Source organism: Carcharhinus amblyrhynchos, chromosome 19, assembly GCF_965287045.1.
Source record: "Carcharhinus amblyrhynchos chromosome 19, sCarAmb.v2.hapA, whole genome shotgun sequence".
Classification (NCBI taxonomy): Eukaryota; Metazoa; Chordata; class Chondrichthyes; order Carcharhiniformes; family Carcharhinidae; genus Carcharhinus; species Carcharhinus amblyrhynchos.
Window position 1 is genome coordinate 42711469 of NC_137342.1, and position 13752 is coordinate 42725220.

The 13752-nt window shown below is 43.2% G+C and overlaps 1 protein-coding gene across 2 annotated transcripts in view; it reads left to right on the forward strand.

The window, feature by feature from the left end:
• LOC145355495 (ankyrin repeat and SOCS box protein 13-like) overlaps positions 1–13752 on the forward strand; it is a 50066-nt gene that overhangs the window by 17643 nt on the left and 18671 nt on the right. The window contains exon 1 of one of the 2 annotated variants that reach the window (XM_080207675.1): positions 1383–1756. The exons of the other annotated variant lie outside the window; for it this stretch is intronic. Within the exon in view, the coding sequence (XP_080063801.1) occupies positions 1705–1756 (52 nt within the window). The 5' untranslated portion in view covers positions 1383–1704. Of the gene's footprint in view, positions 1–1382; positions 1757–13752 lie in introns of those variants that run through there. 2 annotated transcript variants of the gene reach the window in all.

A 13752-nucleotide genomic window follows, 5' to 3' on the forward strand; every position in this document is an offset into this window, starting at 1 on the left:
GGTAATTAGCCAAACAGACTCCGCTTGTATATGGAGTCCTGTATAAAGCAAGACCCTGAGTGGGTCCGTTAACACTTTAATCCCCGTTGGGACCTGTTGTGTTCACCACAGGCTTGTGCTTAATGCTTATTGTGCTTAATGCTTATTTTCATTTTGTGCAATAAAAGAATAGTTCATTCACAGCCAACTCCTGGAGTTATTGTGCAGTGTAAAAGGGAAAATTCATGTCTAGTAATTTCTAAAGATTATTGTCTGTAGGAACTGCAACAGAGGACCCTCCAGTGTGGGGGAGCAGAGAAACAATAACAGCAATGTCTGGATTTCAACATTAAACTGTATAAGTATACATTGTGGCCAGAATCTTACCACCGTTCACGCCAGATTCTCCAACTTCACCGCAGTGGGAGCGTAGCGTGATTAGCAGGTGAGACCACATCCTGACAGTTTGAGTTGCGACAGATTTGCCGTTATTACCCCTCAGTTACCCCTGTTTCTTCTCCAAAGATGCCACCTGACCTGCTGAGTATTTCCTGTTTCAATGTTCTGAAATCTGTTTTGTAACTTTTATTATTTATTAACTGCAGTTTGATGGCTGGAAAAACAGGATATAAGATAGAGTAGTCGTTAGAGTTTAGAAGAATGAGGGGAGATCTCATTGAGACGTATAAGATGATGAATGGGATGGATAGGATAGAGGTGGAGAGACTCTTCCCGCTCAAAAAAGACAGTAGGACTAGGGGGCACAGCCTCAAGATAAAGGGGGGGTGGTTTAGAACGGAGTTGAGGAGGAACTTCTTCACTCAAAGGGTGGTGAATCTCTGGAATTCTCTGCCCGTTGAAGTGGTGGAGGCTGCCTCGCTAAATATTTTTAAGACGCGGGTTGATGGGTTTTTGATAAGAGAGGGGATTAAGGGTTATGGGGAGAGGGCGGGAAAGTGGAACTGAGCAGCGACAGATCAGCCATGATCTTATTGAATGGCGGGGCAGGCTCGAAGGGCTGGATGGCCTACTCCTGCTCCTATTTCTTATGTTCTTATTCAGGGGACATGAACATCACTGACAAGACCAGCATTATTTCTCTTGAACTGAGTGGCAGATTTCCTTCCATAAAGAGCGTAAAGTGTCCCAATGGGTTTTTGTGACAATCACTGGTAGTTGTCATGGTCACCATGACTGAAATGAGCTTTATAATTAATTTTTACAGCTGCCTCAGTAGGTTTTGAACCTATGTTCCCTTGAGCAAAAGCTCTGGATTACCGGATCAGTAACATTGTCACTGTGCAAAGGTCCCCTCCCTGCCTGAACATTTTGCCAGCAGCGTTCATTCACCCTCTGACTATAAGAACCTTTCCAACTGAAGAAGTGGATGGGTGTGGTGGGAGCGGTGGAGGAGGAGGATGAGTTCCCACACTAGTACTCCAATGGAGTTGCATTCAAACGGAAATTGTCTTTGAAAAATCATAAAAGCGACTCTCTGTAAATCCCTCCATCCGTTAATCCTCCCAAACTAATCTCATCCAGGCTAATTAACCCAACTCCGCCCACTGAAACCTTGCACTCCCACAACCAGCCACACACACACTTCCCACTTCCTTGTGTCAATTTCGCAGTGCCTATCACGCACATGCGCAGACGCCGCCTGATGTTGCAACTGCAATGTAGCGAGTCGCCCGGGTCACGTGACGGTGCCCTGCTGATGTGAAGATGGAAAGTGGCAGTAGCGGCGGAGCAGTGCAGAGGGGAATGGGAGACATCAGTGAGTACAACAGAGTCAGGGCAATGCGAGCGTCTGTGTGGTAATTGACCGAGACTATCCCCCTGGAAATACCTTGCCTTGTGCCGCAGCGGAATTGTTTTATTTTTAAACGCGCGATCATCTGATTTGTCAATAACAGCTTGCGCTTAATGTGATGCCTTTAGTGACAACAACAGCATGTATTTACATAGCATCCCTCTCTTCACAGGAAGCCGATCGGATCAAAAATTGATACTGAATCGAAATAAGAAATATAGGGGCAGGTGAATTAAGACCGAGGTCGAAATCCTGTTCCCTGACTACTAACACTATCCCTTCCCCTGACAACTGGCTGAGATTAAGTCAGTCTGATTGCAACCTGGTGTATCACAACATGGGCTTCCAGTTGTGTCATGGTTATGTCTATTTTCGCCTCTGAAGTAGCATGCAACTTTAGTCCAGTCTCAGCTCATCTGCTGTTGAAGTCCTCATCCATGCCTTTGTTATCTCCAGACTTAAATATTTCAACACTCACCTGACTAGTCTCCCACATTATGTAAACTTGAGGTCATCCACTGCTCTGCCCATGTCAAATCTTGTAGCAAATCTCATTGCCCTATTACCCCTGCACTCACTGACCTACCTTAGCTCCTGGTCAAACAACATCTTGATTTTAAGATTTTTATCCTTGTTTCCAAATCCCTGGATGGTCTTGCTCCTCCCTATTTCTGCAATCTCCGCCAACCTCTCAACCCTCTGAGATTTCTGCACTCTATTTCTGGTATCCCCAATTTTTGTCACCCCACCATTAATGCCAAGCCTGCAGCTGCATAGATCCCAAGCTTCGGAGTGTATTCCATAAACCTCTTTGCTCGTCTACCTCACGTTCCTCCTTTAAAATACTTCCTAAAACAAATCTCTTTGGCCAAGGTCTTGATTATCTGACCTAATATCTCCTTACATGCAATTCTTTGTCTTAACGCTCCTGTGAAGTGCCTTGGGCATTTTACTACAGTAAATGTGCTTTGTGAATACATGTTGTTGTAATCAAAGAGGTAGTTTTTATGGAGGAGAGAGAAAGGAAGAAGTTTAAGGAAGGAATTCTGGAGCATAGATCTGCAAGAGCTCAAGGAATAGTGGGGGGAGAAAATCAGGGATCTAATAGTGGTTGGAATTGGTGGAATGTGGAATTCTTGGGAAGATTTTAGGACTGGATTGACAGAGGGAGGACTTGCACCACAGAGAGATTTGAACGCAAAGACTAACATAGAAACATAGAAGCAGGAGAAGGCCATTTGGTCCTTTGAGCCTGCTCCACCAATCATCACAATCATAGCTGATTGTCCAACTCAATAGCCTAATACTGCTTTCTCCCCATAACCTTTGATCCCATTCACCGCAAGTGCTATATCTATCTGCCTCTTGGACACATTCAATGTTTTGGCATCAATTACTCCTGTGGCATTCCTGGAAGGATGGGGGAGAAAGACATACAGATATCTTTTTTGAGAAAAGAGCAGTACTTCAGGATAGGCATTCCTGTAGTAGTGAATTCCACAGGCTCACCACTCTTTGGGTGAAGAAATGTCTCCTCATTTCCATCCTAAATGGCCCATCCCATATCCTGAGATTGTGTACCTTTGTCTTAGGCTTCATCATACTTCATCAGTTGTGCACTTTGGAAAGTCCTGTGGTTGTGAAAGATGTTATATAAATGCAAATCCATTTCTTTGCCTGTTAAATCGGCAGTGTGACAAATCAAAGAGAGTGGAGAGATTGAGGGGGGTGATGGTGAAGTAGAGCTGGCTCCACGTGGAGGAACATTGTTTGCAACGGGGTCATCAAGGAAGAGCAGGTAGATGAGAAATAGCAGGAGAGGAGCATAGATTCTTGGGGCAACATCAGAGGTAATGGTGTAGGAGTGCGAAGAGAAGCTGCTGAAGGTGATTTTACAGCTACAACTCAACAGGGAAGAGTGCAACCAGGTGAGTGCAGTCCCACTGAGTAGGACAACCAAAGAGAATTGTCAGAGTCAAATGATGCGGTCAACTATGTCAAAGACTATAGACATGTCCAGAAGGATGAGGAAGTGACAGGTCACAATTGCAAAGAGTGTAAATTGTGATGCATGCCATATGTAATAAACATTTTTAAAGGATAAACTGGATTTATATTAAAAATAGTGATTGTCAGTTGTCATAATTCTTTGCTTTTATGAAAATATTGAAAGCTTATCAGATACTATCAATGCTGCTACAGGGAGATTAACATAACAGATTAATGTTTCCTTGCATATTTCAGGAAAATGTGCAGTACAGCATTTCTAATTGAAAGGAGTCAAATTGTCTTTGTTGACATGCATTTTGTGCTTGTGAAAGGTGCTATATAAATGTGCCACCCAGCATGGAATTGAGGCATTCATTTCAGGATAGACCCAGGACTAGATCCTGAATAAGCTGAGAGTGTGCCATGCCAGCTTCCATGCAGAAACTGACCTGAGCATAGAATTGTCAGTTATCCTGATTGCTTTTCAGTGATGCCCAGTGAAGAGTTTGTGTGTGCAGGTACCTGAGGACAGAATCAGGCTGCGGTGATATCTCTATATCCAATAGCCTGGCAATGCAGACAGTACACACAGGATTACCCGGAGCATCATTCATCTGGGTGATCACTGTAAGCGAAACTGAATCTCTGCGGAGGGGAGGGCAGCAAAGAAAATAAATTCATCCTTCTTTCAGGTGGTTTCAGTAAATATAGATTTTAGGATAGCTTTGTGGTCACGTAACTGAGTCTGGATTAACAACTCAAAAGAACGTAAGTGGAAATCTCAACGGCAGTGTGAAAATTTTGAATTTGGTTAAAATAAAATTGATAAAAGAGAGAGAGCTTTAAAAGAAGAATTGCCATTAGAATTGCAACAACTCACTAAAGTCCTTTTTAGGGAAGGGAATCTGTCATCATCACAAGCAGATTATTGCACTGCTGTCGGCTGATATTAACTAATTCCACAGAGAGCAGGGATCAAGCCTGGACAGTGCCTGGCCTTTATACCACAGATTACACTCGATAAACCTGCTAAATCATCAAGAGGAGCTACCGATTAAACTCAAAGTTTATTTATTAGTGCCACAAGTAGGCTTACATTAACACTGCAGTGAAGTTACTGCAAAAATCCTCTAGTCGCCACTCATTGGCGCCTGTTCAGGTACACTGAGGGAGAATTTAGCATGGCCAATGCACCCTAACCGGCGTGTCTTTCGGACTGTGGGAGGAAACCGGGACACCCGGATGAAACCCGAGCGGACATGGAGAGAACGTGCAAACTCCACACAGTGACCCAAACTGGGACTCCAGCTGGTGTTGTCCTTTTCTGTGCTGGAAGGTGGAAATTGGATGAGAACAGAAGGACATTTCCCTATCCAAATGCCATGCCATTACACAGTGGTTAGTATTGCTGCCTCACAATGCCCGGGATCTGGGTTCAATTCTGTCCTTGGGTGATTGCGTAGAATTTGCATGGTCTTGCCTTGTCTTTGTGGGTTTCCTCCCACTGTCTATAGATGCGGAGGTTAGGTGGATTGACCACCCTAAATTGATCCTTGGTGTCAGGCGGATTAGCAGGATAGATATGTGGGGTTACTACCTGGGTGAGATTGTTGCTGGTGCGGACCTGATGGGCTGAATGGCCTCCTTCTGCACTGTAGAGATTCTATGAAAACATGGCATTGAGTACAAGTCAGAAATATCCCCTTGGGAAAGATCTCATGATATTACTTTGAGGGCAAACAAGGGGCTCCTCCCTAGTTTCATAGCTGTTGTAAGGTTTAATGTCTCGCTAACCAGTCCAGAGACTTGTATAATTGAACATAAATTGTTTATTAATAACCTCATAACTGTATGTGGGGACGGCACGGTGACACAGTGGTTAGCACCGCTGAGCTCCAGGACCTGGGTTTGATTCCCTGCTTGGGTCACTGTCTGTGTGAAATTTACATGTTCTTCCCACGTCTGCTTAGGTTTCCTCCGGGTGCTCCGGTTTCTTCCCACTGTCGAGATGTGTGGCTTAGGTATATTGGCCATGCTAAATTGCCCCTTAGTGTCCTGGGATGCATGGGTTAGAGGAATTAGCGGGGTTAATATGTGGAGTTTGTGTGAAATAGGGCCCAGATAGGATTGTTGTCGATACAGACCTATGGGCTGTATGGTCTCCTTCTGCACTGTAGAGATTCTATTCTATGATATATACATAACCAAGGTACAGCCATGCCCGGGTGCTATCTTCTTCAAGACTGTACCGCACACCTGTCATCATTTCTTAACTCCACCTTTTAAAAACTTCCTTCTTCCTCAATCCAGCTCAGCCACCAAGCATTAATGTTCCAGTTATAGACCCATTGCTGCAGCTGTACTCTGGTAGAGTTGATCCAGATTGCAGCCTATTTTCAAAGGCAGTTTCTGCCTTTTCACAGTACTTTTCTCATCCCTCTTGTGATTTGGATAGGTCTCTGAGTTCCTGTGTTCAGTCAAGTTCATCATTTCTTCTGTTTCTCGGTCCACTTTTATGGATCAGGTAGATCCGTGATTCTGCATTTGATCATGTCTAGCAGCTCTGGGGAAGTCTGTCAGCCTCCATATCTGCAGTTGAGCTTTATTTTAGTGAATCTCCAATCTGTCTTGGCCACTTCCTTCAGTTTCTTTCCTATTTCGTGCTTTGAGTTTCTGGGTTCCTTCTCTAGCTTCTCTGGGATTTTGAGCTCCATCCCATCATTGCTACCATGTTGTAAGATTGTTTACTGTCTCTCAGAGAGGCTTGGAGGCTTGTATGGTTGAACATAAACCATTTATTGGTAACACATAACTGAAAACATATCAAAGGTACAGCCAAGCATTTGCACTTTCTCCACCCTGGTTCCTTCCAGACATTACTGCGCCCAATCTATGATCATGTGACTCTCTACATCATACTGTGGGCGGGGCTGGTCTGCAGTCCCACATTAGTATTTGCTCTGCTGAATACCTTTATACTACAATGGCCCACGTTTATTTCTCAATCTGCGGATGATCAAGTCATTATCTCATGCTGTTTGTGGGACATGACTGTGTACAAATTGACTGCTTTGTTTCCTGTATTAAAGAAAGCACCGACTTACCTGGAAATGGCACCTTTTCAAACGTCCGAAATGTTGTCCTGAAGTGTAGTCTCACAAAGGAAAAGCCAATTTGTGCACAGCAAGGTTCCTGCAATTAGAAAATGACCAGCTAATTTAGTTTTGTGACGTCAAGGCTCGGTTGACGTGGTAAGCAGAGGAACCCTTTTGTGGTTTCAGAGTTGTGACCTAGGATTTTTATACGTGGTAAATGTTTTGCTCTGTGCCATCAAGTGGGTTCACTGCAGAGTAATTCAGACTGAGTTTTTTTAATTCACTGAACCCACTGAAAATATCATGTAACCTCAGGGAATAAGTGGAATTTGTAACCAGTGGGGAAATATCCTTGAGCAAATTGTGTGTGTCTGACACTCACTGCTTAGAACTTTGAGACACGTTTGCCCAATACGGATGATGCAATGTAGTAAAACATTGACGCTTGCTGATCTACTGATTAATGATGCATAATCGGTTCACACTATTGATTCCCTCCAGTACCAACTAATCTCGTTTTACCAATTTAGGCAAGTGTCAGAGTAGATGTGCATTTACACAGCACCTTTCATGACCATTGGGATGCCGCAGAGTACTTTTTGAAATCCAGTCACTGTCGTGGGAAACACAGCAGCAGCCAATTTGTGCGAAGCGCAAGGTTCACAATCAGCAACATAATAATAGCTAGATAAACCTGTTTTTATGGTGCTTGGGGATGAACGTTGGCCCGAACACAAGAGAAAATGCCCCTTCTGTTCCATGACTAGAGTGATTACGACACAGAAGGAGACCATCAGACCCACAGACTCCTAGCCTTTGGCTACTTGAGAGAGTTTGTGGGATTTCAGCACAATGTCTCATCTGAATGACAGCTTCTCTGACAGTTGGCATTCCCTCGATACTGCACTCAAGTGTCAACGTTTAAATTATGTGCTCAAAAGCTGGAGTGGGACTTGAATTCTCAGTCGTCTCACCCTAGAGGCAAGAGGTATCAATTAAGTCCCGGTTAACATCTGGAGGCTTTTTTGGAACGTTTTGAGACCACAACAGATGCTTTATGGATGCAAGTCTTTAATTATTTTGAAGACTGGCGCTTGGGGAACTGTAGTAAATTAGCAGTGGGAGGAAGAACCGAAAATCCAGCTAACCTTTTGACTTGTCAAATTCCTTGGAACCCTCAGGCAGCAAAAATCACTAGGAAGAAAACTGGTTAAAGTTCTATAAAAATCTATTTTGATGCAAATCAGCCTAAGCTTGTTTTGGCAAATAAGGCAAAGGAGAATCCAAAGAGTTTCTACAAATACATAAAGGGCGAAAGAGTAACCAGGGAGAGAGTAGGGCCTCTTAAGGAGCAACAAGGTCATCTATGTGTGGATCCACAAGAGATGGGTGAAATCCTAAATGAATATTTCTCACCAGTATTTACTGTTGAGAAAAGCATGGATGTTCAGGAAATAAATAGTGATGTCTTGAGGAGTGTACGTATTACAGAGAAGGAAGTGCTTTAAGTCTTAAAGCAGATCAAAGTAGATAAATCCCCAGGACCTGATGAAGTGTATCCCAAGACATTGTAGGAGGCTAGGAAGAAATTGTGGATCCCCTAGTATTTGAATCATCGATAGTCACGGGTGAGGTGCCTGAAGATTGGAGAGTGGCAAATGCTGTGCCTTTGTTTAAAAAGGGATACAGGGAAAAGCCTGGGAACTATAGGCCAATGAGCCTCACATCTGTGGTGGTTAAATTGGTGGAAGGTATTTTGAGAGACAGGATTTATAGGCATTTAGAGACGCAAGGACTGATTAGGGACTGTGCATGGCTTTGTGAATGGGAAATCATGTCTCACAAATTTGATTGAGCTTTTTTGAAGGAGTAACCAAGAGGTAGATGAGGGCAGCGCAGTTGATGTTGTCTACATGGACTTTAGCAAGGTCTTTGACAAGGTACCTAAAAATAGGTTGTTGCATAAGGTTAAATCTCACGGGTTCCAGGGTGAGGTATCTAAGTGGGTAAAAAATTGGCTTCTTGACAGAAGCCAGAGGGTGATTGTAGAGGGTTGTTTTTCAAACTGGAGGCCTGTGACCAGTGGTGTGCCTCAGGGATCAGTGCTGGACCCGTTTATTATTTATCATTTATGTTAATGATTTGAATGAGAATATAGGAGGCATGGTTAGTAAGTTTGTAGATGACACCAAGATTGGTGGCATAGTGGACAGTGAAGAAAGTTATCCTCAATTGCATCAGGGTCTTGATCTCTTGGGCCAGTGGGCTGACAAATGGCAGATGGAGATGGCAAATGGCATTTAGACAAATGCAAGGTTTTGCATTTTGGTAGATTGAACCAGGGCAGGACTTACTCAGTTAATGGTAGGGCATTAGGGAGAGTTACAGAACAAAGAGATCTAGGGGTACGTGTTTATAGCTCCTTGAAAGTGGAGTCACAGGTGGACAGAGTGGTGAAGAAGGCATTCGGCATGCTTGGTTTCATCGGTCAGAACATTGAATCCAGGAGTTGGAATGTCTTGTTGAAGTTGTACAAGACATTGGTAATGCCACACTTGGAATACTGTGTGCAATTCTGATCACCCTATTATAGAAAGGATATTATTAAATTAGAAAGAGTGTGGAAAAGATTTACTGGAATGCTATCGCGATTGATGGATTGAGTTGTAAGGAGAGGCTGGATAGACTGGAACTTTTTCTCTGGAGCATAGGAGGCTGATGGGTGATCTTATAGAGGTCTATAAAATAATGAGGGGCACAGATCAACTAAATAGTCAATATCTTTTCCCAAAGGTTAGGGAGTCTAAAACTAGAGGACAGAGGTTTAAGGTGAGAGGGGAGAAATACAAAAGTGTCCAGAGGGGCAATTTTTTCACACAGAGGGTGATGAATGTCTGGAACAAGCTGCCACAGGTAGTAGTAGAGGCAGGTACAATTTTGTCTTTTAAAAAGCATTTAGATAGTTACATGGGTAAGATGGCTATAGAGGGATATGGGCCAAATGTGGGCAATTGGGATTAGCTTAGGGGTTCTTTAAAAAAAGGGGCTGCATGGACAAGTTGGGCTGAAGGGCCTGTTTCCATGCTGTAAACTTCTATGACTCTAAGTAACAGTTTGATTTGCTGTATGTAGATAGATAAAGGTGCAAAGGAATAAGTACTCTTCCTTTTGTATATGCTATCAATTGACGATGACTAAACTACGTAATTTGGCACTGAGCCAAAGAGCGATTGATGTAAAACTCTGAACACTATTAATGAAGTGGGTTCGTTTGTATGGGGGAAAACAGAACTTGAAGGGATAAATTTAAATCAATTCGTGCAATACAGCAGAAAGAGTTGAAATTTAATTCCTGTAAAGTATATCAGTAAGTTAGACCATAATGCAGATTGGTGTGTTTGTAAACCAGTTGCTGACAGGTGTTCAAGCTCAGCTCTTGCTTTTTCATTGTCCTTTTCTTTTTACTTTCCAATGTTCAGTTTCATTTTCAGATTTGTGCATTACTTTTCAGTTTCTTTTATGTATGTGTCTCTTTCCCTTTCATTATTCCCTCACGTTGGCTTTTCACTTTGTATTCATTGTCTCTAACACTCTCTATTCTTCCCTATCCCCTTCCTCCATTTCCCCACTGTTCCTCATTTTGTCACACCCCCCTACTGCATAAGAGAACAGAATAGTGGATTGCTGATTGCTGTTTGTTGCATTGAAAGAATAGAGACAGGGTGAGATATTCCAGGGATGTAAATACATTTCGGGAAACCAGGAGTCGAGGCAATCCATATATGGAACCGGTAAAGCTAATTCAGTTTTGAATGACCTTAAAATGAAGAAGCGTTCTCTCGCTGTCATAATTGAGTCCCGAGTGTTTGAGCCTCTCGGTTACTGTTCTGTAAACGAGGCACGTGTTCTGCTTCTTCATAAACTATCTTTATTTCTCTCATCTTATTATAGAGTCCTCGACACATACCCTGTGCCACCTGTGGCCCCTTTATATATCAGTGCCTTCTATTTGAACAATTGACATCAAATTTAGACTTTGTTGGAAGGTCTGTTAACCCATGGAGAACTGTAGTACAATTAGCAAGAGGAAGATGTGAACTGAAAATCCAGGTAGTTTTTCGATCTGCCAAATTCCTTAGAGCCACAAGGCAGCAAAACTCAGCTCCTTCAGCTAGCCTCACAAGGCTGTGTCCTCAATCCCTTATTATACTCCTTGTGTAACTGTGAGGCCAAATTCCCTTCCAACTCGATTTTCAAGTTTACTGATGACACCATCGTAGTGGGTGGATTTTAAAAAGGGATAAGACAGAGGAATGTGGTTGAACTGGTGTGATGACAATAATCTCTCCCTCAGTGTCAACAAAATAAAAGAGATAGTCATTGACATCAGGAAGTGTAGTAGAGGACGTACCCCTACCAAAATAGTCATGACAGAGAGCTTCAAGTTTCTGGGTGTCCAGATCACCAACAACCTGCTTATAGTTAAGAAAACACACCAACATTTCTATTTTCTCAGGAGGCTAAGGAAATTTGGCACGCCTGCTACGATTCTCACCAGCCTTTACAGATGCACCATAAAAAGCATTCTTTCTGTTTGTATCGAAGCGTGGTATGGCTCCTGCTTTGCACAAGACTACAAAGAACCGCAAATGGTCCTGAATGAAGCAAAGTCCTTTACGCAAACCAGCCTCCTATCCATTGACTCTGTCTACATTTCCTGCTACCTTGAGAAAGCAGCCAGCATAATCAAGAACCCCATGCACCCCGGACATACTCCATCTCATGTTCTTCCATTGGGAAAAAGATACAAAAGTCTAAGGACACATGTCATCTGACTCAAGGAAGCTTCTTCCCTGCTGCCATCAGATTTTTGAATGGACCAACCTTGCATTAAGTTGATCTTTCTCTACTCCCTAGCTATGACTGTAACACTACATCCTGCACACTCTCCTTTCCTTCTATATAGCACGCAAGAAACAATACTTTTCACTGTCTACTATACATGTGACAACGAAGCAAATTAAGGTACAATTTCAATGGGAGATGCTATGAGGGTGGGATGAAGATGGGGGCTATGGAAGTGGAAGTTAATGTAGTTTTTATGATGGATATGACATAGAGTCAGTTCTCAACTCTGGGTCAATTTGGGTGCTGCCATTGCAACTAAACTGCTTCAGTCTCCGTCAGTGGAGTGGCATGGCTGGTGAACTTACAGCAGGAGTGGAAGACCATCACTTTGATCTTACTAATGCTTAACTGAAGGAAAGAAAACCTTGTCTCAGGTTGGATGTGAAATTTAAAGCTTATTAGTCACAAGTCGGTTTACATTCATACTACAATGAATTTACTGTGAAAATTCCCAAGTCGCCTGTTTAGGTACACTGAGGGAGAATTTAGCATGGCTAATTCACCTAACCAGCATGTCTTTCAGACCGTGGGAAGAAACCCATGCAGACACAAGGAGAACGTGCAAACTCTGCACGTGACCCAAGCCGGAAGTCAAACCCAAGTCCCTGGAGCTGTAAGGCAAGAGTGCTAACCACTGTGCCACCATGCCACCCTAGAGGTAAACAGTCTGCTCGCACAGGCAGTGGAGAAGCAGAACCAGATGCTTTCAGCATACGTATAGAAGCTCACCCCCGGGTCCACGTATGATATTGCGGAGATTCAGCATACAGAAAAGGAAGAGGCGGGGGCAGGAGGGTGGATCTTTGGTGGGTTTCCAAAGTGAAGTATTGTGGTGGGAAAACAATCATTGCCTGAGATGTTCTGGCTGTGATCAGTAAGAAAGAATAACATCAGGTCAGAGCATTTTGACCAGCTTGCGAATAAAGGAGAGGCATTGGAGGCAGATGTGTGATTGACTGTTTAAAAAGCTGCAGCATGGTCAAGGGGAATTGATTTATGGGATGTGGGCATCATTGGCTAGGCCAGCATTTACTGCCCATCCCTACTTGCCCTCGAGAAGGTGGTGGTGAGCTGCTTTCTTGAACTGCTGCAGTCCATACGATGTTGGTACACAAACACTGTTGCTAGAGAGGGAGTTCCAGGATTTTGACCTACTAACAGTGAAGGAGCAGCAATGTATTTCCAAGTCAGGATGGTGAATGACTGAGAGGAAATTCCAGGCGGTGTTTCCAGATATCTGCTCCCTCTTCCTTCTAGATGGTACTGGTCATGGGTTTGGAAGGTGCTGTCTAATAAGGCTTGGTGAGTTCCTGTAGATAGTACACGTGGCAGTTACTCACTACAGGATTCCAGCCAAAGGAGAAAAAGCTGGAAAATCTCAGCAGGTCTGGCAGCATCTGTAAGAAAAGATTCCAGCATCCACAGTAATTTGCTTTTATGCAGGATTCCTAGCCTCTGATCTGCGCTTGTGGCCACAACCACAACAGCCATGAGGAGGGTTAATACATTATAATCACACAGAATGTCATTCAGGCTCTCTTTGTATTTGCAATTCTCTCCATCTCTCACTTTCTCTGATTTGCTTTTAGTTTCCTCCACTTCTTTTGCTTTTGTTCCTCCACTTCTCTCTCATTGTGTCTCTCTCACTTTCAGACGTGGTTTCTCGATTGGTTTCCGTCTGTCTCAACTTTCACTTTCTCTCTTGCACTTTCACTCTAACCTTAACTTTCTATCTTTTACTCTTTCAGTTTGTCTCTCTCTCGTACATTCCATTTCCATTGGCTTCATCTTTTACTCTTTCTAATTTACTGCGATTCCATTTTATCTTTCACTCAAATGCTGTTTCTTTTTCATTTATTTGCTCGTCTCTCTCCCTTAACTATCAGTTTTGTTTTGCTGCTGTGCTCCCTTTCTTTCTATCTGACTTTCTCTTTCAACAGTAACACGCATGTGCATGCACCCTTCATT